General features: G+C 32.4%; 1 protein-coding gene across 1 annotated transcript; it reads left to right on the top strand.

The window, feature by feature from the left end:
- The first annotated feature begins 14,951 nt into the window (after positions 1–14,951).
- LOC124910022 (peamaclein-like) lies at positions 14,952–15,401 on the top strand. The gene is made up of 2 exons (XM_047450650.1): positions 14,952–15,088; positions 15,160–15,401. The coding sequence occupies exons 1-2, from the start codon at positions 14,983–14,985 to the stop codon at positions 15,354–15,356; spliced, it is 303 nt and encodes a 100-aa protein (XP_047306606.1). The 5' UTR covers positions 14,952–14,982; the 3' UTR covers positions 15,357–15,401.
- Positions 15,402–25,586: the final 10,185 nt, after the last annotated feature.

The following is a 25,586-nucleotide window of genomic DNA, read 5'->3' as shown; positions in this document are numbered from 1 at the left end:
AGGAAAAAAATTCAAATAGACCGCTCTCTGCAAACCAAAGGACGAGGGAGGCATCGACTTGAAGAATTGTATCGAGTGGAACAAGGCTCTCACCTTCAAGCATCTGTGGGTTTAGAGCGCAATCAAGAGTCACTATGGATCAAATGGGTGCATATGAGGTTTATGAAATACGAAACCAGTATCTGGACCTGCAAAATTCATGAAGGTATGAGCTGATCTCTGAAAAAGATTCTTAAACTAAGAAGCGATATTACAGATCTTTATGACATCCGGCTAGGGGATGGGAAAAACACTCTATTCTAGCACGACCCCTGGTTCGAAATCTAGCCTATCATCCACAAGGAGGAGTTTCAAAATACCCGCATCAGAAGGGACTGCACAGAAGCGAAAATCAGAGACATTAAAGACGGGAAATATGACTCACTACTGAGAAGAACGTTCCCGCGAGGGCACTGCAAGTATCCTCTGTCCTTCTGGATTTCTTCTCAAGAGTGAGTCCCAATTTCCGTCTTTAATGTCTCTAATTTTCGCTTCTGTGTAGTCCCTTCTGATGCGGGTATTTTGAAACTCCTCCTTGTGGATGATAGGCTGGTTTTCAAACCAGGGGTCGTGCCAGAATAGAGTGAATTTCCCGTCCCCTAGCCGAATGTCATAAAGATCTGCAATATTGCTTCTTAGTTTAAGAATCTTTTTTAGAGACCAGCTCATACATTCATGAATTTTGCAGGTCCAGATGTTGGTTTCGTATTTCATAAATCTCGTATGCACTCATTTGATCCATAGTGACTCCTGATTGCGCTCTAAAGCCCACAAATGCTTGAAGGTGAGAGCCTTGTTCCGCTCGATACAGTTCTTCAAGCCGATGCCTCCCTCGTCCTTCGGTTTGTAGAGAGCGGTCCATTTGACTTTTTTTCCTCCTCTTCCGCTACTGCCCCAGATAAAGTTCCTCATTAGTGTATCGAGGTCCTTCATTACCTTCTTCGGAATGACCATTTGCTATGCATAATAGCCAACTATGCCCATGACCACTGTTTTGATAAGTTCGATCCTCCCTGCATAAGAAAGTTTTTTCGCTGCCCAACCAGATATCGTGTTTTTTACCTTTTCAATCAGCGGCTTGCAGTGTGAGATCTCGATCTTCTTCGTGGTTAACGGAATTCCTAAGTACTTTACGGGAAAACTGCCTTCCTTGATGCCCATGATGTTGAAGATGTCCTGCTTCGTTTCGTCATTTACGCCTCCATAAAATGCCACACTTTTGCTTTCATTAATAGTTAAACCTGTAACCCTAATAGTTTTAATGGAATCAATGTGTGTGTGCGCTAGAATGAAGAAATCGTCAGCAAAGCATAAATGGGTTACCTCCTCTACCTCACAGAATGGGTAAAAGATGTATGGACGATTCTTTCAGAACATCGCGAAGATGCTCTCAAAGATCGCCATGATAGATACGAAAAGGTAAGAAGAGAGGGGGTCCCCTTGCCTTACCCCATTTTCACCCTTGAAATAGCCTCCATGGACTCCATTAACACTAACAACAAAACATGATGATGAAACGCACTGCATAATCCAATCAATAAAAATTATAGGAAAAGCAGAAACAACCAGAAAGTCTCGAATGGCTTCCCATCTAATAGAGTCGAAAGCTTTCTTGATATCTATTTTGAAAGCCACTCTCGGGGATATTTTCTTATTCCCGTAGCCTTTTAAAAGGCTCTTGAGAAGAATATTATGAGAGATTGTCCTACCGGGGATGAATGCAAATTGGTTAAGATTTATAATTTTTCCTATGACATTTTTAAATCGTTTAGAAATGATTTTTAAAATTATTTTATAAATCACATTGCAGCAGGAAATTGGTAGAAACAGAACTTCTAGCTTTTATTCCCATCAATACTAAACAGAACTTCTTTAACCTTAACCCTCGTGACCATCCTTATCAACTCGCGAATATCTTCTGCAGAAATTTTCCTATCAATAATCTGATACAAGGTATTCAGGTGACTTTGATGCTGATACACTAGTTACGATCTCCGCAAGAACGAGTAACTAGTCAGCCTTACTCGACGCAACACTAAACGTTTAATAGAATTGACACAAGAATTCTAGAGAGAGAGTAAACTCTTACAAAAAATAATATTATATCACTTGAATACTTGGTGATTTACAATGTAATACCTCATAGGTATTTATAGGACTAATTATAACTATTACATTAATGACACACTAATTTAGGGCATTCCTTATAAGTGTCAATTAGTGATGCACTAATTTAGGGATATTCCTTTTAACTATCAATTAGTGATGCACTAATCAAGGACATGCCTTTTAACTTTCAATTAATGATGCACTAATTTGGCACATTACTTCCAGCTAGAACATTCCTTGCGTTGGGCTTAAGAGGGCTTAAACCTCCTCCTCTTCTTGGGCCAGGAAGATTAGGCCGTGACATTCTCCCCCACTCAATCTGGCGATGTCCTCGTCGCGTCCTCCTTTTAGGCTTGGATGATGTCTCCACATATGATAGAAGTTTTGAGCGCCATGCTAGCTTTCCAACCCGTTTCTTCTTTAAGAAAGGGCCTTCGTATTGCTTCACAAGCCCCTTGTGAACTTTGGAAAATCATCTCCCTTGATGGAGGAAAAGTTTTACTATCACTCGGTTTTCTCCGAACTCCAAGTCTCTTCTCTTCTTGTCCTCCCATTTCTTCATTCTTTTGGCGGTCTTGGCTATTTTACACTTCTCTTTCTTGAAAGGAAACTCCTCCGGTTGCCTATGCAATTCCTCAAATTTGGGAGGTTTCGTGCGATAAAGAACCGTCGTCGATGGTTTAGTACATTTGACTAACTCTTCTATGTGATCCACCTCTCTCTTATGGTGGGGTTTCTCTAATAATCCAGCGGGCATTATATCATGAACTTTCTTTAGGACAATTGTAACTTCTGGAGGTATCTTCTCTTTAGATGCAATTTTCTCATCTTCTTTCACGGTGACAAAAGATGATGGATGGGTCTTCTTCGCACCTTTTGAGAGTTGCATGGCAGATAGGTGTCTAGTTTCTCTTTTTCCCTCTCTTGTTAAAGGTATTGTGAAAGCATTGTATTGCTCTAGAATGTAAATCGTATTGGCATAAGGGAGTAGGAAGACATTTACCTTGTCTAGGAACTCTATGCCGAGAACCATTTTGTAGTCGTCCATGTCAATAATGAAGAAATCTAGAAGGTCAGTCCACTCCCCCAAGTTGATCTTTACATTACGAGCAACTCCAAAAGTTACATTGGTGCCGAGTTGACTTCTTTAAGCCACCCTTGCTCCTTAGTGTACCTGATCCCCAGTCTTCCCGCCTCCTTTACCTCTAGAAAATTGTTGTTGGCTCCTATATCCAACAAAGATTTAACCATGTGGTTTCTTACTTTAGTTTCCACAAATAGTCGTCCTTTCTTCGCGGACTTTAGCTCATCAAACTTTGTTGTAACGACACTAATTAGGTTTAACGACCCCAATCGAGCTTCATCGTGAAGGCGTTCTTGCTCCTCCATCAATGCTGATAGTTTGTTCTTCATAGGGCACTCTTTTGCTTTGTGCGACCCTTCACAAAATAAACACTTTATCCGGGGTTTCTCTCCACATTTTTAATCCCGATCTTCTCTACCATTGGGTTTAGTAGACTTAACTGGGTCTTCGTTGTTGTAGATATGGTTTCCACCATTTCCCCCCTTGTCATTCCTCTCATAGTTTGACTTTGGTTTCTCTTGCCTTCTCATTTCGACAAGTGATTCAGCCACGACAATAGCGGTGTTTAGATCTTGGACACAACGCCATTCCAACTCTAGTTTCGTCCACATTTGTAGACCATCAGTGAAGGAGAACAAGGCTTCGTCATCTAAATAGTTAGGGATTTCAAGAAGAGTAGCGATGAACTCCTTGACATAGTCCTTGATACTCCCTCTATGTGAGAGTCGTCGCAACTTAGCCCTTGCTCGAATGAAATTTTCAGGATAGAACTGTCTAATAGTTCATCCTTGAATTCACCCCAGGTATTTATAGAACATAGACCTCTTTCTATGTCACTACTTCTTCTCCTCCACCATATCATTGTGGTGTCTTCTAGGTATGTCGTGACAATATCTATCTTCCTCGCCTCTTCTACTAGGCCGAGTGCTTTGAAATACTGGTCTAGACCCATAAGAAGTTGTCGATCTCCTTCGCATTCCTCTCGCCTAAATACGCTTTAGGCCTTGGAACGTCTTTCTTTATAAGATTGGGGACTCTTACAGGAGCACGTCCACACTCTTGCGCAACCACCTTCTTGAGTAACGCCACATCCTCTTCGGTGGCTTGTAATTTAGATGACATTACCTCGAGTTTCTCGGTCAAGGTATTGATTTCACCAAGGAGGGTCTGCTCCACGATCTGAGTTTGCTCTTGAAATTTGGACAAGCCTTCATTCAGGGCACCTCGCATTCTTCTCGGAGTTCGTCTCTCTCCTTCTCAAGCTCGGCAATGCGTTCCTCTAGGTCCCCGACATTATCTTGTCCGTACGCTAAGGTGAGTTCTACCTTCTCCAACCTGGCGATAATATCAACGATAACGTCTCTTGATCTTTCTCTTTCTTTGGTAACTTTGTGAGAGTTCCTACCATCTTCTCCGGTCCTGTGGGGAAGTTTCTCTACTTCGTCCAAGACCTTTGAACTTTCATCCAATCTCTTCGTCATTTCAGCTCTGATACCAATTGTCATGGGCTCAGTCTTTTCACTAACGATCCGTGCGACACTAGTTACGATCTCCGCAAGAACGAGTAACTAGTGCCTTACTCGATGCAACACTTGACGTTTAATATAATTGACACAAGAATTCTAGAGAGATAGTAAACTCTTACAAATAATAATATTATATTACTTGAATACTTGGTGATTTATAATGTAATACCTCACAGGTATTTATAGGACTAATTCTAGGTATTACATTAATGACACACTAATTTAGGGCATTCCTTATAAGTGTAAATTAGTGATGCACTAATTTAGGGATATTCCTTTTACTATCAATTAATGATGCGCTAATCAAGGACATACCTTTTAACTGTCAATTAATGATGCACTAATCTGGCACCTTCCTTCCAGCTAGAACATTCCTTGCGTTGGGCTTAAAAGAGCTTAAACCTCCTCCTCTTCTTGTGCCAAGAATATTGGGTCGTGATAATTTGCACGAGTAATAATATAAAAACCGAAAAAAAATTACGGTTAAAATGTGATAGCATTTTTAATTTACTCTCGAAACATACCTATAGCATTTTTAATTTTATTTTTAACCGACCCAAATTTCCATTTTCTCTCACATATATATTCAAATTAACCACTGCTCTCGACCCGGCAATTCGGACACTTTAAAAATTAAGCATCATTATATATATATATATTAGTTAGTTAAAAAAATGAACTTATATTGTTAAAACATCCCGCGTTTATCAAATTTGGTGTAGAATTTAAAATATAAAGTTTTCTTAGTTTAGTTGGTTAAAGAGTTATACTTGTTTTGTTAGGTTGTAAATTCAAAACATACCCATAGTATTTTTAATTTTATTTTTAACCATTTTAAATTTATATGTGGGTCAATTCACAATCCGACCAAAATATCCATTTTCTCTCACATATATATCCAAATTAACCACAGCTCTCGACCCGGCAATCCGGAAACTTTAAAAATTAAGCAAAATTATATATATATATATATATAGATATCTTAAGATCAAATATCTCCAATTTAAAATTCTTAACAAACCCATGTATCAAATCATAAAATGTCCTCACATTCAAATTTAACCAAAACCGTCAATTTTTCTCAATAAATTCAAAAGCTAAAATTAATAACTAAGATTGATAAAATTTTAGAATCAAGTCTATCTCAATCAAAATTTTACTAGAATATAATAACGAATACCTTTTTTCAGAAAACGGTTAAACTATTTTATTAATATCCCAAAAGTGGGAGTGTCAGAAATCAAAGCTAGACGAACTCTAGCTATGATTAAGGATGATAATCAAAAGACCCTAAAAAAATGATTAGTAGCATTCATACATTCTAAAAAAAAGAGATTACAAAAAAAAAATTACATTCAAACCTAACCATCCCAACGTGAGATTTTAAATGCCATCTAATTTTATTGAGAGGCATTCTTCCCCTTTCTCTTCCTCTTTCTCTTTCTCTAACGATGAAAGAAGATTGTATTGAAAAGGATGATGAGTAATGTTGTTTCTCATTTTGAATTCTCTCTTTGTACGAGCCTGTTTTTATTTGATAGAAAGAATTTTTTCTGAGAATTTCAGGGCTTTTACCTTTGTTATCTTCATCTTGAATTTCTCTACTCTTGTATTCCTTATCTTCAGCTTCAGACTCCACATCGGTTTTGGAATCTTCTTTATCGACTTTAGAGTTCTCTATTTCAGCTTTAAAATTCTTGGTGTCTTCCTCTTGAGTTTCCTCAACAACAACTTGAGGTTCATCTTCTATTTTCATCATAATACTTTGCATTACAAAAAATTTTCTTTTTCCTCTAAACATTGATTCCCTTTACTTTCTTTCCTTCATTGCTTTCCTTTTTCCAAAAATCCTTCTTACTTTCTTTTACAAATGTTTGATCTTTGAGTTTAGCCTCCTCTTTTTTCTTCTTTTTCTTTTCTGCTTCATGACTTTTCTGATATTCTTTTTTAGCTTTATCACATTTATTGTGCAGAAGTGTTAAAGAAAGAACACCTTTTTGGTTTTAATTAATAAGAGATTACCATGACAATTTGCTTTCCTTTTCTGTTAACAACTATCATTTTTATTGGCAGGACACTCCTAGGATGTACTTCAATGTTAATTCTAGTAAAGGACAAGCTCTCTCCTCCTTTTGTTATTGGGTCCATACATAATGGTTTCCCAATTATACCTGCAAAATGACTAATTGCTTCAACATTGTACATGTGGGCTGGAATGTTGTAAAGCTTGAAGCAAATTTGGGCATTTTTCTTTGGTCTGCTCCGTAGATTCATCTCTTCTGACTATTTTTTCCAGATTTATACAATTTGATCCTATGAAAGTATGCTCTTTCTCCATGATTTCTTTCAGATTTGAGCCATTTTTGAACCGCAGGAAGTAGTTGTTATGTATGTTTGTAGAACCTTTTTAAGCCTTTTTGGTAGTTGTGAATGATACATTATTTTCTCAATGAATTTTGCAACCACCATAAACTCCCAGTCTTAAATACATTTCTCCTCTACTTTAGAAGGAAGTTTGAATTCAAAAGGAGAATTGAGTATCTCTACCTTTGTTTGGATATCCCCCAAGTAGACATTTTATTTATAGGCATTGTCTTCAGATTTGTTTTCTTCTTTATTCTTCTACACCTCGTTGACTTTCCATGTTGAATTACTCCTGATAGTGTATGTCTTGTTTTGGGAGCCTTCATGAGCTCCTTTATTGCATCAACTGACCATTTAACTATCTCATCATATTTTATTTTCTTCAGTAAATTCCAGTCCTGAACATAATAAATATTGAGTTGGACTGTTATTTGCTGAGCTTTATATTTATTGATTGTCATTTATCCCTTCTTAGAATGCATTAGAAGTTTAGTAATCTGATTTTTAAGACCAAACATGTTGTCTCTTTCATTATAATCAATCTTAATATAAATTATTTATCATGCTACTCAAACTGAAAAAAAATAGAATTCTCAATTATTATTATTAGAAGAAGAGAATGCAAGATCGAGTGTACGATGATACCAATCAGATCCAACAGTCACATATAGTTGTGTGTGAGATTACTCTCAAGGTCTATCATACATATTCTAACAACAAAAAAGTAGTATAACTAACCTCATTTGCACCATACAGAGTTCTGTATCAAAATTTTCATACGTTTCGGTATAGAAAATAATAGCAATACACTAGTAAAAAAAGCTCAATAACGACGGTATGGGTCGTCAGTATTGAGATATAAACCGTCGTTATAAATAATTTGCAAGGTAAAAAGGCAGTTTTCAGTCGTCGGCATTGCCCTTGTCGTTATTACCTAAAAACACATATACCGACCATTTTAGTACTATCGCCATAAAATATTCTTTAACGACCACTTTTACGGTCGCCATAGAGAACTCTATGATGACCACCCTCACCGTCATCATAGAGTAATCTATGACGACCACTCTCACTATCGCCATAAAGTACTCTATGACGACCACTCTCACCGTCGCCATAAAGTACTCTATAACGACCACTCTTACTATCGTCATAGAGTTCTCTATAACAACCACTCTTACTGTCGTCATAGAGTACTCTATGATGACCACTCTTACTATCGCCATAGAGAACTTTATGACGACCACTCTTACCGTCGCCATAGAACCACTCTAACTCTCACCATTGAGTAACATGTTTGTTGTGTCATTTATAAAATATTAAAACAAACTAAATAATATTCTTAAAACATAAACCAAACATAAAATATTTAGTTTCAAGGTTTGAATAAACTTTATCTTAACTTACCATCAAACAATAATTAGGTCACAACTATTTCCTTACTACAAAAAGAAATCAAAATTGCTTTATATTTTTAACAAAATGATCAATTTCAAGCAAGGGAAGTGAGAAATTATCCAGAGAAAATTCACCAGTTCCACTTCAAACTTCAAATGAATCCTTAAATCACACAAACTGGATCTACTTCGTTCACCTGAACCAAAAACAAAAGAGAATTATGCAAAAGATCCATGTAGCTATAGAGTTACTTTGTTAGTTGATATAAGATATTTTCATCTTATAACATAAAAGAAATATGTTGTCATGATAACAAGTGAGTTCACAAACATCAAAAGACACTTCAAAATTCTTGGTTTTTAAATGAAAGAATAGGTATAAGGAAAATATGATTATTAGTAAATACCAGGTCATATGCATCATATCTATCACACTTTGAAGCAACATCAAATAAGATGACATCAGAACAACTTAAGGATCGCTTCTAGATCTCCAGTTTTAGTAGAGCACCACTTTCTGTCGCTGTCGCAGTAGGAGGTGACAGCTGGACATGAAAATCAAATCCTTGACACAAGTTGCATTCCATAATAAAGTTAGGCATATTAGAAAAAGAAAACAGTAATATCTTAAAGAGAAATGACCATTACGAAGCAATCACATGAAGTTGGGAAAAGTACCATGTTTTTAAGAGACATGACAACTCCACTTCTCTTTTAGAATGTGAGTTGTTGGAAAGAGTTGCTACAAATCTCTGCATTTAAGTTTGTTTTGAGGGAAGGATCTTTTGTGGTAAGATTAGCTTGGTTCCTAGAAGCCTCATAGTTGTAATCATCAAAATCCTTAGAGTTTCCAAACATCTTAAATTGATATGGATAAACTGAAAGCAAAAGGAAAATCCTTTTTCATATTAAAGCTGCATCCTTTCACATACATCCCTGTAATGGTTGAAAGAGTTGACTGTCACCTTCAACTTAAGAGCATAGTACAAAATAATATGAAGCATAATCATATTAGGAACTAGAACAACATTCACCAATACATGAACCATTCACTAGAAAATTCTGGAACATAACAAATATAAGATCCCCTAAAGTTTAGTAGAAAAAACATTCAACATACAAAAATCGACTTTTATGCCCCTTGTTTTCCATAAAGATACAGAAAGGAATAGACACATGAATAATACAACAACAAAAAAAGATTTCAGGGTAGATATTTGGACAAGGAAACAAAAACTTCATCCATCATATTAACAAAAAAGGTCATAATTCAACCATGAACAATACATATCCAGGGCTGTCTTGTGGAAAGACATGATATCCAGTTTAGCAACCAACAAATAGAATTAAGAAAGGATCACTAGGACCAACATATAGGATGAAAATGGACAACAAAGCAAGCTTCCATTCATGTATATTGGTGAACATATACATAAACTGTAAGAAACTCTTCATGTGTGCATGGTGCAAAAAGATTTATGTAGCTGCAGAGCTCCTTTGTTGAATGATATAAGATACTCTCATCTTACAAGAGATAGAAGAAATACGATTGTCATGATAACTAGTGAGTTCACAAACATGAAAAAACATTTCAAAATTCTGATTTCTTAGATGAAAGAATATGTACTAGGAAAATATGATTATCATATCATTCCACAAGTCAACAAAGCAAGATTGAAAATAGAAACTCCATAATAAATATAATACAAGAATGGCATACATACATGACTATCCAATATACAATGATATACCAGTAAGAAAATAATGTAGCATGAAATTTATGCAGTTTAAATTGCAGAGTTAACTACATGAGTGGATGCTTGTCTGCAAATACAAATGAATAGACTTCGAAACCATTACATGACTCTTAGACACATACTCCTATATCAATAAAAAAATTATAATACATTAATTTCGCACCACAACCAAAATTTGGCAAAAGCCAAAGGGAGGTGTAACATCTAAGGCATCTATACAAAACAATTAAAGTAATATTGCTAGAAGTTGAATCTCACAAGACAAATGCAAGGAAGTGTACCATCTTCAAAGAGAGAGGGACTCAAGATGGTTCTAAGATGGGGATATATAAAATAGATCTAAGATTGCATGAAAGACGTATACACTAAATGAATATATTTGGTTAAAGAGAAATTAAATAGTAAGGATCAAATTGAATATTTAATTTCTGTGTTATCTTCAAGCTACTTAAATTCTAACTACGAACTAGTATTCTATCACATGTATATCATCAATTTTTGTAAGGTATTTGGTAAGTAAGGATTGTTCTATAGAGTCAAAAACAGATCATGATTAGTTAACATAGAATGAGAGGCAGAATAGGGACGCACCTAGCCGGTAATGGTGGAGAGCTACTAGAAATCAAAGATAAGAGTGTGTGTGCCTAGGGCAGCGACTTGAACGTCGAACGAAGGGGATGCATAGATGGATAGAAATCAGATGCAGGCAGGAGGCGACTATCCATATTTTCCAGTAATGGTGGAGAGCAGACGAACAACAACTACCAATTCTTAAGCAGACGAACCATGCGGCGACGTTCTAGCCAAGAAAGGAGCAGATCATGCTGCCTCTTGATCCACAAACAAATTTATAGTATTCCTTACAGCGCCGTGAATCAAAACAAGCATCAATCCAATCGCTAGAGAAATCAATATATTCTCCGTCGCATCAACTATAAATAACAACAAAATAGTTAGGGTTCCAAGAAACAAAAGTACACACCAATCCTCAATTGTACGATTCAAAACTACCAGCGGTTCGTCTCGGAGGAAATAGAGGATATTCCAAGCCGTAACCAAGATCGTAAATAGGGCGAGAGAAAATGAATGCCATAGAAGACTCAGAATGATGATCAACTACACTATTTCAGCGTAGTTCTTACGGAAATAGGCGATATTTGTTTTAATCCTTTCGATTGCATCCTTGAGGTTACGAGGAAAACCGATAGAATTATAATCGAATATTCCTTCCACTATAGTCGCTCGCTGAGTTATAGTGAATGTGCCTAGCTGTGGCGTCAAGGAGCTCACAGACATGGAAAGACGTCGTCAGGAATTTTATTAATATTATTACACTGAAGTATTTCAATTCAAACACGTAGGTTTATAATTTTAATATTATAAAAAATTAATCAACATTATAAAATCATATATATTCCAAATATTAATTTATAAAAACTTAACTAAAATTATATAATTTGATTATTCATATATTTTTTAAAATTAATTCAGATATTATAAATTCAGTTCATTATTATATAATTTGATAATTACGTATATAATTTTTTGAATTTTTCTTCAGGTTAAAGTTAAAAGATGAATTTATTAATAAGATACCTATTTTATTTATAAAACCAAATAATCTTATATGTAAAAGAAATTTAACTTAGTTATTTGATTTCATATTGCTATTGACCCAAACAAATAGCGACCATTTTTAATCCTGTCGTCGTATATATATATATATATATATATATATATATATATATATATATATATATATATATATATATATATATATATATATATATATATATATATATATATATATATATATATAAATACTGACAGATTGTCTACTGTCGGCACTAACCCAATCAATACCGACAACATTTGGCCTCATCGTTATTAAACACCTCAATAGCGATCACCAATTATCCTGTCAGTAATTTTGGTCGGTAAAGGCTTATTTTTCACTAGTGATAAGTGTTTTGAAATGGGGATACTATCTTTATGCTTCTACCTAGCCCATTCTAACAACCATCACCATCTAAGAATACCTTCACTATATATGATTCCACAAATTTCTTCCATTTCCTACATTAATGCATAATCATGAAATACAACCATAAATTAAAGAGTACATGCATTATTATTATTTGTATGTCTGTATATACTTGTAAGAGGAAACCCTTCACAAAAGTGAATAAGGAAAACACACACAAACACTACAAATATAGAGAAAAGAGGAAATAGAATCTACCTGAGATGATTGTTTAAAGGGACAAACAATGTAAACATATACCTGAAGAAGCAATACCAATTAGAGTATAAATAGATTATTAGAATAACAAATACTACAATAAAATAAACCAGAAACTTAGCAGAGTAAGATGTGTGTAAATTCACTCTTCATTATCAGATATAACAACAAAAATATGATTTTGAAACAAATTTTGTTAGTTAGTATAAGATCATATCAATATGATTTGTAATTGAGTAACTATTTGAAGAATATCTCGGACTTCTAGGAAGATGAATAATTTAGATGATCAAAACATTGTTGAAAATGATTTTTAATTGATGGATGTAAATGAAAATAATTGTATGCGAAGGTTTTACTGATAAAAGTTAATTAATGAAAGGATATAATCTATAGAAAGTAAAAGTTTATAAGGTAACTTAATTTTTTAAATGGTTTTCTTAGCTTAACAATACAAAATATGCGTCAGTATTTATGTGTCGAAAAATGCTTAACTTGGTGTATGTGTATTTTGGTAGGACTTTAGAGACCACACGACATTGTGTCAGTTGACCATCTGTACATCCTAATCTTTGAGGGAGCAAAAATTTCCGTCTTTAAATTTTTAAGGTTTGATTATCGTGTCTCCCGTTATAAAGGACGAAAGATTGCACATGTGCAAGGATGCCTATTTTTTCTTCCACTCTTCGTAAGACCTAGGCCATTATCCATCATTGATATACTCGAATGTTTGTAGCCTCTTCTGGTTTGATATTTCGTTCGAACTAAGGCTCATGCCAAAATTGGGTATCTCGTCCATCTCCCCATATGTATTCAATCATCTTTACAACATATTCTATCGTATTCAAAATTATTTTCAACAGCCATGACATTTCGTTTGAGATAGGGCTTTTCCAAAGGTTGGACCCCTTTCATGAATCTAGAATGGACATATTTAACTTGAGAAAGTCCAATGTTTCTTGATAATGAACCAGAAAAACATGATATCAAGAGCATTGTTTCATTTAATATTTTAGGCCAATAAATGTCTAGTCATTTGACTTTCTTGCAATCACGACCAAACTTGTCCCATATGAAGTGACGCATAATATGGTCTACCTCTTTCATAACCCATTTGGTAAGATAAACTATTGGCACCAATACTCAATGATTCCAAGACGACACTTTTGACTAACTCAAGGCAAATTTTTGTTATCGTTCATTTGAGTACTAAGTTCTTCACTTTCTCAATAAAAGAGGGACAACAATATTATTGATAGACTTCTCTCTGCAATGTTCATGATCCCGTAAATTATAAATTATATTTGTAGTTTGATTTTAAAATGATTCGAATGTTCATGATCTTAAATATAGGAGCTAATGTGTTATTATTCCTTTGGGTTTAGACATTTTTCATTTGACTTGTTATTTCATTTTTTTTTTCCAATAAAATTTTGAGTTTAAAAATATAGTAAGTTTTTCGAAGTAAATTAAATGGTTGTATATTGACATTAGGAGTATAAACGAGTCGAGCTGAGTACTATACTACTCGAACTCGACTCGAGTTGCATTATATATTCGAATTTAAACACGCCTCTCCTCGTTGAAAATTCGAACTACTCGAGTTCGAAATTAAAAATATAAAAAATTATAATTTAATAATTAAAATTACATATTTTATTTGGGGTCAATTTGTAAATTTTTCTGAACTATAAAAGATCATACATGTGAAATACTGATTTGTTCTTAATTGTAAGGAAAACCAGAGAAAGAAAAGCCAATGAATTTGAGGAAAGAATATATTAAGAGTTTCTTTTATATATATATTATATATTATTTTATATTATAAGATTTAATATAATATATTATTATTATTATTATATATTATAAGATGTAATATAATATAATATATAATATTATATTATAATAATAATTATTATATAATATATTATTTTATATTATATTATATTATAATATAATATTATAAATATAAATCTTTTTACCGAGCTATCAACTAACAATTTACTCGTTTACACCCTAATTAACACTAATAATTTTAAATATAGATCTAATAAAATTTTATAATTAAACTCAGTTTAATACTTAAATTTCTTAATCAACAATTACTAACACTAGAAACAGGCTACCTTAAGTAAGAATGAATTCCTATTTATCCAACATTAATGAAAATACATTCCTTGATATTACTTTTATACAAGTTTTTTAATATTCTTTTCCTAAAAAACAAAATTTGAGAGTTGGGATAAGTGCAATCTTTTCTTTTAAAATAAAAAAGTATAAATTTAAATACTAATTTAAAAAAAGAAAAGAAATAATTATGTGGAAAACAGGCAGCTGTCTAATAGCCCCCTCGTTACACGTTACTTTCATACGTAACAAACCTTTTTGCTCTCTATTTAAAGCCTAACTTATTTTACTACCTCCATTATCATAAGAACATTAAGATATCAAGAAGATCCATTCCATGGCCATGATCATCACAAGCTGCAGGTTTCTTGTAATTTCACTGATCATCGCCTCATCACTCCTCATCGATCAAACCGCGATACTAGTACTGGCTGATGTCGACGGTAATTCTTAAACTCTTTCTCATTTACAAAACGGGACAATTCATGTGATTACTTGAATTTTATGTATACAGTCGATGATCATGCATTTTGCGACCCGAAGTGTGAAGTGAGGTGCTCGAAAGCAGGGAGGATGGATAGGTGTCTTGAGTACTGTGGCATATGCTGTAGAGATTGCCATTGTGTTCCTTCAGGAACCTTTGGTAATAAGGATGAGTGCCCTTGTTATAGGGACAAGAAGAACTCCAAGGGACAGCCCAAGTGCCCTTAACTCCATTTTCACCAAAAGGAAAAGAAAAGTGCTTTTAAAATAAATCTATGCATATTTATTATATTGTATCGCTGATACATGCATCAATGATTATGTAATTTATATTATTAAATGATATATTTGTAGAATTATTAAAGAATACTAAAATGAAAAAAAAACTTTAGTAATGAGATTTTATCTATTCATACAAATTTGAGAAAATATGTTGTATTTATCGAATTAATTTCACTCTAAGTTCATCTTCAAAACAACAAACTCAAATTACATTAATGTAAATGTTTTAAAATATATATATATAACTAGTTTTTTAATTATGAAATAAAATGTAATAAAATAATTTAAAATTATATATATTTTTCTTGAAATTACTAATTTAAATTTATATATATTATTTATAATTGTTAAAAGTTCATTTCTTTTTTTCGACTCAAACTTGCGTCTTTTTCACTAAAATGAGGTTTCAATTTTGTATTCTCTCGTATGAGGCTCAAACTATCACGATTTTAGTTCTTTAAAGTTTTCTCACAACGAATGAAAACCCGCCTTTTTAGTTTAAAATAGTATTTTCTTTTTTAATTATATTTTTTCACCACATTTGTAAAAAATAAAAATTCTCTATTTTTTCCAATTATTACCACATATTACACATTCAAAATATATTCGACATGTTTTAAACGCATTTAGCTCAAAACAATACTTAATTTAAAACATGTACACAAAGTTATGTCGTTTTAAATATTTTTGAAAAATAAATATAAAATATATCTATATTCAATTTTTTTCAAATCTTTCCTCAAGTTACACATTTTTTAGTCACCAATACAACTTTGATAATTTAGAATGTATAAATCTCGAAAACAATAATCAATTTAATAAAATATTTAAATATTTTTTTAAAAAGTGACAAATTAATTAAAAAACAAAAATATACGTTAAAAATGATTAATGACTTTTTGTCCATTTGAAGAAACCTCAAATTGCTACCATTTTGATAGTTCAATTTTCTTATTAAACCATTCAAAGTTTGAGACTTATTTAATAAAAATGACACACATGCTAACCTCAAATAACAAGTGGGTTATTTTTAAATTTAAAACTAATTTCAAATAATTAAATTTTAATTATTATATTTTTATAAAATTAAAAATTTATAGTTAAATCTACTTATAATACATTTTATTTAAAATAATTATTTAAATATTTACTAAATAAAATAATAAATTTTTTTTAATATAATATTATTTTATATTTTTATTTATAATATATTATTAAAATATAAAATATTATGAATTTATTCAATTTAATGTGAACATATTAATAGTATAATGATCAACATTTTTGTATAAATATAAAATTAATGAGACTTAATTATTTTTTGTCTCAAATTTTTACATGATGACTAATACTCTCAATCATTATATATATTTATAGATTAGTTACTTAAAAAAAGTTTAACTTATATTGTTAAAATGGCCGCGTTCATCAAATTTGGTGTTGAATTTAAAATATAAAGTGTTATTAGCCTAGTTGATTAAAGGGCTGTACTTGTTTTGTTAGGTTGATTTATTTGCTTTTGTTAATTATTAGGTTAGATTTGTTTATATTATTTAGATTTAGGCCGTTAGTTTAGATTATTTGTTTGGCAATTTGATTTAGATTTGTTATTGTTTAGATAAGATTTAGGTTAGTTTGTTAAATGTATATGATTTTGTTAAATTTTGTTGAATGAATGATATATTTTGGTTATTGTGTTTGATTTAAGTTATATCAGATTTAGATTACGGTAATTTTGTTTGAGTAATATATATATATATATATATATATATATATATGAAATGCATTTAGGATGAGTGAGTCATGGATGAGTATTCGGCGTACACCAGAGAAATTGTCCCGGCAATACCAGAATTTGCTAGCACAATCAAAAACTGCGGCACGTGAGGAAGAGGTGAGAAAAATGACGCGGAATTGGAGCAAATCCGATAGAGAGATGCAGAAAGAGGCCAAATGCTTACTGAAATTAAAGCGGACAGGGCTGAAATGGCGCAAAAATTGGAGAATCTCGAACAACAACTTGAATTTTTGATGAGGCATAATCAACCACCCCCTCCTCCCCCCACATATACTAATTTCTAGATTATATTGTTTGATTAATTATGTATTATCATTTCCGTACGAATGATGACATTTTGGTGTGTTTTGCTTTCATAATTATGAACTATTATTATCTTTTGGTTTTGGTTATTAATGTTGTTTAGGGTTTCTTTTACTTTATTTATTAGATTGCCTTTATTTGATAAAATTATAGAACATTGTATATTTTTAACAAAAAAAAATAGGGATAATTTCAAAGGTTTTCAAATAAATCTTTGGTTTTAAAAAAATTCGAAGGGTCAAAACTGAAGATTTTCAAATAAACCTTCAGTTTTGTCCATTCATTAAAAAAAGCATAAAAAATTCTAAGTTTTGGGAAGGGTCAAAACCGAAAGTTTTCAAATAAACCTTCGGTTTTGACCCATGTTTGAAAAAAGCATAAAAAAATTTAAGTGTTGGGAAGGGTCAGAACCGAAAGTTTTCAAATAAACCTTCAATTTTGTCCATTCATTTAAAAAAGCATAAAAAATTCTAAGTGTTGGGAAGGGTCAAAACCGAAAGTTTTCAAATAAACCTTCGGTTTTGTCCATTCATTAAAAAAAGCATAAAAAATTCTAAGTGTTGGGAAGGGTCAAAACCGAAAGTTTTCAAATAAACCTTCGGTTTGACCCATGTTTGAAAAAAGCATAAAAAATTCTAAGTGTTGGGAAGAGTCAAAACCAAAAGTTTTCAAATAAACCTTCGGTTTTGTCCATTCATTAAAAAAAACATAAAAAATTCTAAGTGTTGGGAAGGGTCAAAACCGAAAGTTTTCAAACAAACCTTCGGTTTTGTCCATTCATTAAAAAAAGCATAAAAAATTCTAAGTGTTGGGAAGGGTCAAAATCGAAAGTTTTCAAATAAACCTTCGGTTTTGACCCATGTTTGAATAAAACAGAAGTGTCAAAACCGAAAATTTTCAAATAAACCTTCGGTTTTGACCAATGTTTGAAAAAAAACATAAAAACTTCTAAGTGTTGGGAAGGGTCAAAACCGAAGGTTTTCAAATAAACCTTCGGTTTTGACCTTTGTTAAAAAACATCCTGTTTAAGGTCAAGACCGAGAGGTTTATTCAAAACTTTCGGAAATAATCATCAAAACCGAAAGTTATATATATAACTTTCGCTTTTACCACTTCCTAATTTGTTAAATTAATATTTTTTCGCCTACTAATCTAGACTCCTAAATAAACTAATCAAGTGTGTGTTGTTTTTTGAAAATTAAGATTGTGTTTAATGTTAAAATGTTTATGATTGTGTTTTATTATATAAAGTAGTGTATATGTGTGTTTGTGTTTGATGATCACATGAATGTGTATAAAGTTTGATCATATGGATTTTGTAATGAATGTTTTAAGGTTATCAAATGTGTTAAATTAATGCTGATCAAAGTCTTTAGAAGATTAAAAACCAATTATTTTCACAATCTGTGAAATGGTAATTCCGAAAGTTAATGGTATAACTTTCGGAAATAGCTATCAAAACCGAAAGTTATACCATTAACCTTCGGAATTACCATTTCACAAATTATGAAAATAATTGATTTTTTTACTTTCCAATCTTGACTTCTAACTAATATAATCAGGTGTGTGTTATATTATAAAAAATTAGATTGTGTTTAATGTTAAAAGGTTCAAGATTGTGTTTGATTATATAGAGAAGTGTTTATGAATGTTTATGTTTGATTATCTTATGTATTTGTGTAATGTTTGATCATATGGATTGGGAAATGTTTTAAGTATATCAAATGTGTTAAATTAATGTTGTTCAAGGTTATTAGAAAGTGAAAAACCAATTAATTTAACAATTTGTCACATTGTAAAACCGAAAGTTAATTACATTACTTTCGGAAATAGTGATCAAAATCGAGAGATATACACAAATCTCTCTGTTTTATCTATTTAAATTTAATTGTACATATGTCAAAACCTAGAGATTTAGACACATCTCTCGGAATTTAAATGTTAAAAGCGAGAGATATATACAAAACTCTCGGAAATATGAAAATAAAACCGAGAGTTATATGATTAACTCTCGGAATTAATCAAATGACCAAAACCGAAAGGCATATTAAAAACTAATCAAGTGTGTGTTGTTTTTTGAAAATTAAGATTGTGTTTAATGTTAAAATGTTTATGATTGTGTTTTATTATATAAAGAAGTGTATATGTATGTTTGTGTTTGATTATCACATGAATGTGTATAAAGTTTGATCATATGGATTTTGTAATGAATGTTTTAAGGTTATCAAATGTGTTAAATTAATGCTGATCAATTGTGTGTTGTTTTTTGAAAATTAAGATTGTGTTTAATGTTAAAATGTTTATGATTGTGTTTTATTATATAAAGAAGTGTATATGTATGTTTGTGTTTGATGATCTAGACTCCTAAATAAACTAATCAAGTGTGTGTTGTTTTTTAAAAATTAAGATTGTGTTTAATGTTAAAATGTTTATGATTGTGTTTTATTATATAAAGAAGTGTATATGTATGTTTGTGTTTGATGATCACATGAATGTGTATAAAGTTTGATCATATGGATTTTGTAATGAATGTTTTAAGGTTATCAAATGTGTTAAATTAATGCTGATCAAAGTCATTAGTAGTTTAAAAACCAATTATTTTCACAATCTGTGAAATGGTAATTCCGAAAGTTAATGGTATAACTTTCGGAAATAGCTATCAAAACCGAAAGTTATACCATTAATCTTCGGAATTACCATTTCACAAATTATGAAAATAATTGGTTTTTTTACTTTCCAATCTTGACTTCTAACTAATATAATCAAGTGCGTGTTATATTATAAAAATTTAGATTGTGTTTAATGTTAAAAAGTTCATGATTGTGTTTGATTATATAGAGAAGTGTTTATGAATGTTTATGTTTGATTATCCTATGTATTTGTGTAATGTTTGATCATATAGATTGGGAAATGTTTTAAGTATATCAAATGTGTTAAATTAATGTTGTTCAAGGTTATTAGAAATTGAAAAACCAATTAATTTAACAATTTGTCATGTTGTAAAACCGAAAGTTAATTACATTACTTTCGGAAATAGTGATCAAAACTGAGAGATATACACAAATCTCTAGGTTTTATCTATTTAAATTTAATTGTACATATGTCAAAACCGAGAGATTTAGACACATCTCTCGGAATTTAAATGATCAAAACCGAGAGATATATACAAAACTCTCGGAAATATGAAAATAAAACCGAGAGTTATATGATTAACTCTCGGAATTAATCAAATGACCAAAACCGAAAGGTATATTAAAAACCTTCGGAATTAAACAATTAAGCAAAACCGAAAGTTTTAATAAAACTTTCGGAATTGACCTTATCAAAAAAACCCTTTCCCTTTCTTATTTTCCCCGATTTCACTCTTTCTCCCCGATCGCCTCTCTCGCGCCGCCTTCCTTTAGCGATCAAACGACGCTGCCGCCGTCGCTGCCTTCCTCCCTCGATCAGACGACGATGACGCCGCCTTCATCCCTCGATCAGATGACGACGCCGCCTTCCTCCTTCGATCAGACGAAGATGACGACAACGATTCCTCTTCTGATCAGACAACACCGCCGTCGACTTGCTCTGTCGCTGCTCCAGCCCTACTTCTGCCGCCTCCTGCCGCCGCCGACATCCGATTCATTTCAAGGTTAGTTTTTTGTTTTATTTTAGGTTAGTTTTTTGTTATCAGGTTAGTTTTTTTTTTATTTTAGGTTATATTTTGGTTATTTAGTTTGATTGATCTTTATTGAATTTGATTTTAAGTTATATTAGGTTTGATTGATGGTTATTGATTTTGATTTAGGTTTGGTTATTAGGTTTGATCGATGGTTATTGATTTTGATTTAGGTTTGGTTATTAGATTTGATTAATGTTAAAAATTGGTTTATATTGAGTTTGATTTAGGTTTGGTTATTAGGTTTGATTAATGTTAAAAATTGGTTTATATTGAGTTTGATTTATGTTTGGTTATTTGGTTTGATTGATGGTTATTAAGATTATGTTAGAATTGAATTGTTTGGAGTAGATTTGATTTTGGTTATTAGATTTGGTTTGAAATAGTTTGATTAATGTTAGATTTAGGTTATAGGTTCAATATTTTGGTTAGATTTGGTTTTTATATTGATTTATTAGATTATGTTTATCAATGATAGATTAGGTTTGTTAGATTATATTTTGTTTGGTATATGATTTAGTTTGAACTTTGTTGGATTTATGTTAAATTTAAGTTAGATAATATGGTTTGATTTGATTTGAAATTTGTTGGATTTATGTTAAATTTAAGTTAGATAATATGGTTTTATTTTGTTTGATTTTGGATTAGGACCGTCCGTCTCTTGAAGATCGCCGAGCTTATTCCACCGTCGCCGCCAAAACTGCTAAATAAGGTCAGTTTTTAAGGATTTTTATATTAGAATTATATTATTATGTTGTTAGAATTATATTGGATTTTAGGTATGAATTGAATTGTTTGAATTAGATTTGATTATGTTAGATTTGGTTTATGTATGAATGAATTAAATTTTAGGTTAGAAGTAGAACCTTTTTACATGTAAGATTCTATGTTGATGTTATTAATAAGCATTAAAGAGTATGCTATTTAATATTCGATCTATTTGCAGAGATTTTATGCAGTATTGCAATAACAATGAGTCACGTGGAGAAACGTTTACCGCATATTTCAAGCATAGAGTGAGTAAATTATAAACCATATATATCCTGACTCTTTATATTTATTTTAACGACTACATTTCGGGTATATATATAGGTCGCTCAATTTTGCAGAATTTAACGACATATCAAGAGACCTCAAGATCTTAGGAGAAGGTCCAAGTATTTACTCGTCTACGTATGTTTGGTGCAAAGTAAACGGATACAAATTTTGTAAAGAAATATACGACGAAGGTTTGACCACTCAAAATAGTGGGGTGGTTGTTGAAGGGTACAACGGGTCTGAAAATATGTCATACTACGAAGTTTTAACGGATATAATCGAAGTACAATACTTTTCTCACAAACGAGTTGTTTATTCAAGTGTAAGTTGTTTGATACACACTCGGGGGAACTAGGAGTGAAAGTGGATAAATATGGCTTCGTAAGTATAAATGTAAACCAAATTTTGAAAACCCAAAGTCAGGACCCGTATATATTGGCGAGTCAAGCAAAACAAATATTCTACACCCCTGATATGTCAGCCCGACCTGGTTGGAAGATTGTGACAAAAATAAAACCGCGGTTTACAAACATATAGTTCAGATTAATTAATTACGTAGATTTATGTTTTTTACTTTATATCCATTCTTATTACTACTTTATTTAATTATTCTCTCATTTATTCATGGTATGCATTAAGAATGTCTAAAGGTAGTAAAGAAGCTTGGTGGAGTATGAGGAAAACACCCAGCAAACTGTATAAGACATACCAGAACTTACTTGCCCAATTAGAAAACTTAAGGCTCTGAGGATCGTGTTCTAGAGATCAAGCACCTATTGCTGTGGAGCCGATAGCTACTGCTCCCCCCGAAGACGGGGATAATGATGCTGCTGAGACTGAAGAGTTTGTAGAGAGTACTTTGCTGATATGGAGGATGACGATGAGGCTGACGACGAGGGTCACGAGCAGCCTCACGAGGAGGATGATGAGGAGGAGCACGGTTCCACTCCCGACCCATCATCGACAGGTAACTAGTTTACAATTAGTTATTGTTTGAATTGATTCACATATCTAATTATTATTTTGATAATTTTGAAGAATCTTCTGTCCGCAAGAGACGGGGGAATAACAAAAATATTGTGCTATCTAAGAGGCCAGCGGGGACAAGGATTCCTCTAACTTTTAGAGAGGTAGATGGAAGGCCGACGGTGCTGGCGTGGGACGAACACTATGGTCTAGACATGTGGGGTCGGTTGTGCGGGACCCTTCAGCCGTCTCACACCGTCTTCTGAAGTGGAAGGCATTAAGTGCTGAACAATTGGATTACATTTGGACTGCTGTGACGGTAATAATTATTACTTAATTATACATTAATCATTAAATAATTGTTTATAACATTTGAATGTTTTTATTTTCAAGATCCGTTCGAGGCTACTAATGGTCCTATTGACAATTATCGAAAGACCGAATTGGAACACTTCAAGTAGATATGGGATAGATGGCGCTCGAATTTGAACACGGGATATATTCACGTCCATAAAGGAGACGAGGCGACGGTACTGGCCAATCCTCCACCAGACTACGATCGAGATGATTGAGAGTTTGTGTGTCGCAACCATTTCTTCACAGAAAAATTTAAGGTACAGTTTCATAATTCAAATAAAAGTTGATATTAATTCTAACTTCATTTCTTATTTAAATTTCAAAAAATTAGTAGTACAAATATTGTTAACATGAAGAAACTCAAATTCTCACATCATACGGGAAGTAGACCGTTTGCTCAAGTTGAAGAAGAGTTGGTAAGTTATTTGTAATAACTTAATAATATAAAGATTGTTATTAATTATATAAATAATTTCTTTCAACAGGCGCTTGAAATGGGACGGGCACCGTCTGTCATTGAAGTATTCAAGAAGACCCGTACCCCGAAACCGACAAAAGAAAACCCAACCCCCGTCCTGGACGAACACGTGCAAGAGAAAATTGTAAGTGAATTGAATATGGCTAGTTTTTTATTATAGAAATGATACTTTATTTCAATTGTGCAGGTTGAGATGGAGGAAGTTCTTAGTAACGAACCTGAAATATCTGATTTTGAATTGACGGAGAGGGTGTTCGGACAACAAAAATACGGGGGAGTGTTCGGAATGGGATCAGACGTCCGACCCACAAGCTTTCGTGAGGATCGTCGAAGTGGAAACAGTTCACAACGAAACAATGAGCGATTATATGAAGAAAATCAAAGAACGACGCTCAAACTGGAGGAACTGGAGAAGAGGGATGAAGAAAGAATGCGCACAATTCAAGAAATGCAAGCGGAAAAAGAAGAAATTGTGACAATAATGGAGAGAGAGAAGTTATAAATGAATGCAAGAATGGAGAGAATCGAATTATTTTCGGTTTTTCCCTTTTGAGTAAAACCGAAAGTTTTCTAATTAACTTTCGGTTTTTCCCTTTGGAGTAAAACCGAGAGTTAAATAAAAAACTTTCGGTTTTTCCCTTTTGAGTAAAACCGAAAGTTTTCTAATTAACTTTCGGTTTTACTCTCGAGTATCTAAACCGAAAACACTACAATATCTCTCGGTAAACGTCCAATTGTTTTTAACAAAAGAGTCAATACCGAGGGATGGCGAGAGTTACCTAAACTTTCGGTATTGGGTCTATAACGAAAGTTATAGGGTCAAAACCGAGAGTTTTTACTCTCGGTTTTGACCCCTTTTTCACCAGTGTTACTATCATATATATATATCCAAATTAACCACAGTTTTCAACACGACAATTCAGACACTTTAAAAATTAAGTATCATTTTATATTTATATATAGATATCTTGAGATCAAATATCTCTAGTGCGTTATCCAATTTAAAATTCTTACTAAACCCATGTATCAAAACATAAAATGTCCCCACATTCAAAATTAACCAAAACCGTCATTTTTCTCAATAACTTAACAGCTAAAATTAACAACTAAGATTGATAAAATATTGGAATCAAGTCTATCTAATCAGAAATTTACTAGAATGATAATAACTAGCACCATAAACCAAGCTATAAATTATATTTATCATGTTAGTCAATTTTGGAAACTAATTATCCACTAGAACCTACAATTACTTGCTCAAAAAAAATAGAATTCTCAATTATTATCATTAGAAGAAGAGAATGCAAGATCGAGTGTATGATGATACTAATCAGATCCCTTACCCTCAACAAAGTCATAAACTATATGTTTGTGTGTGAGATTACTCTCAACGTCTATCAAACATATTCTAACATAACCAAAAAGTAGTATAACTAACCTTATTTTCTCATTTGCACCGGGTGAAAAGGGTGTACAAGATTTGACTATCGATTTCTATAAGCAACTTATGGGTACAATAAAGCAACATCAAAGTCACTTGAATACATTGTATCAGATTATTGATAGGAAATTTTT

This window comes from Impatiens glandulifera, chromosome 1, assembly GCF_907164915.1.
Source record: "Impatiens glandulifera chromosome 1, dImpGla2.1, whole genome shotgun sequence".
Lineage (NCBI taxonomy): Eukaryota > Viridiplantae > Streptophyta > Magnoliopsida > Ericales > Balsaminaceae > Impatiens > Impatiens glandulifera.
This window is presented reverse-complemented; position numbering and strand designations above follow the sequence as displayed.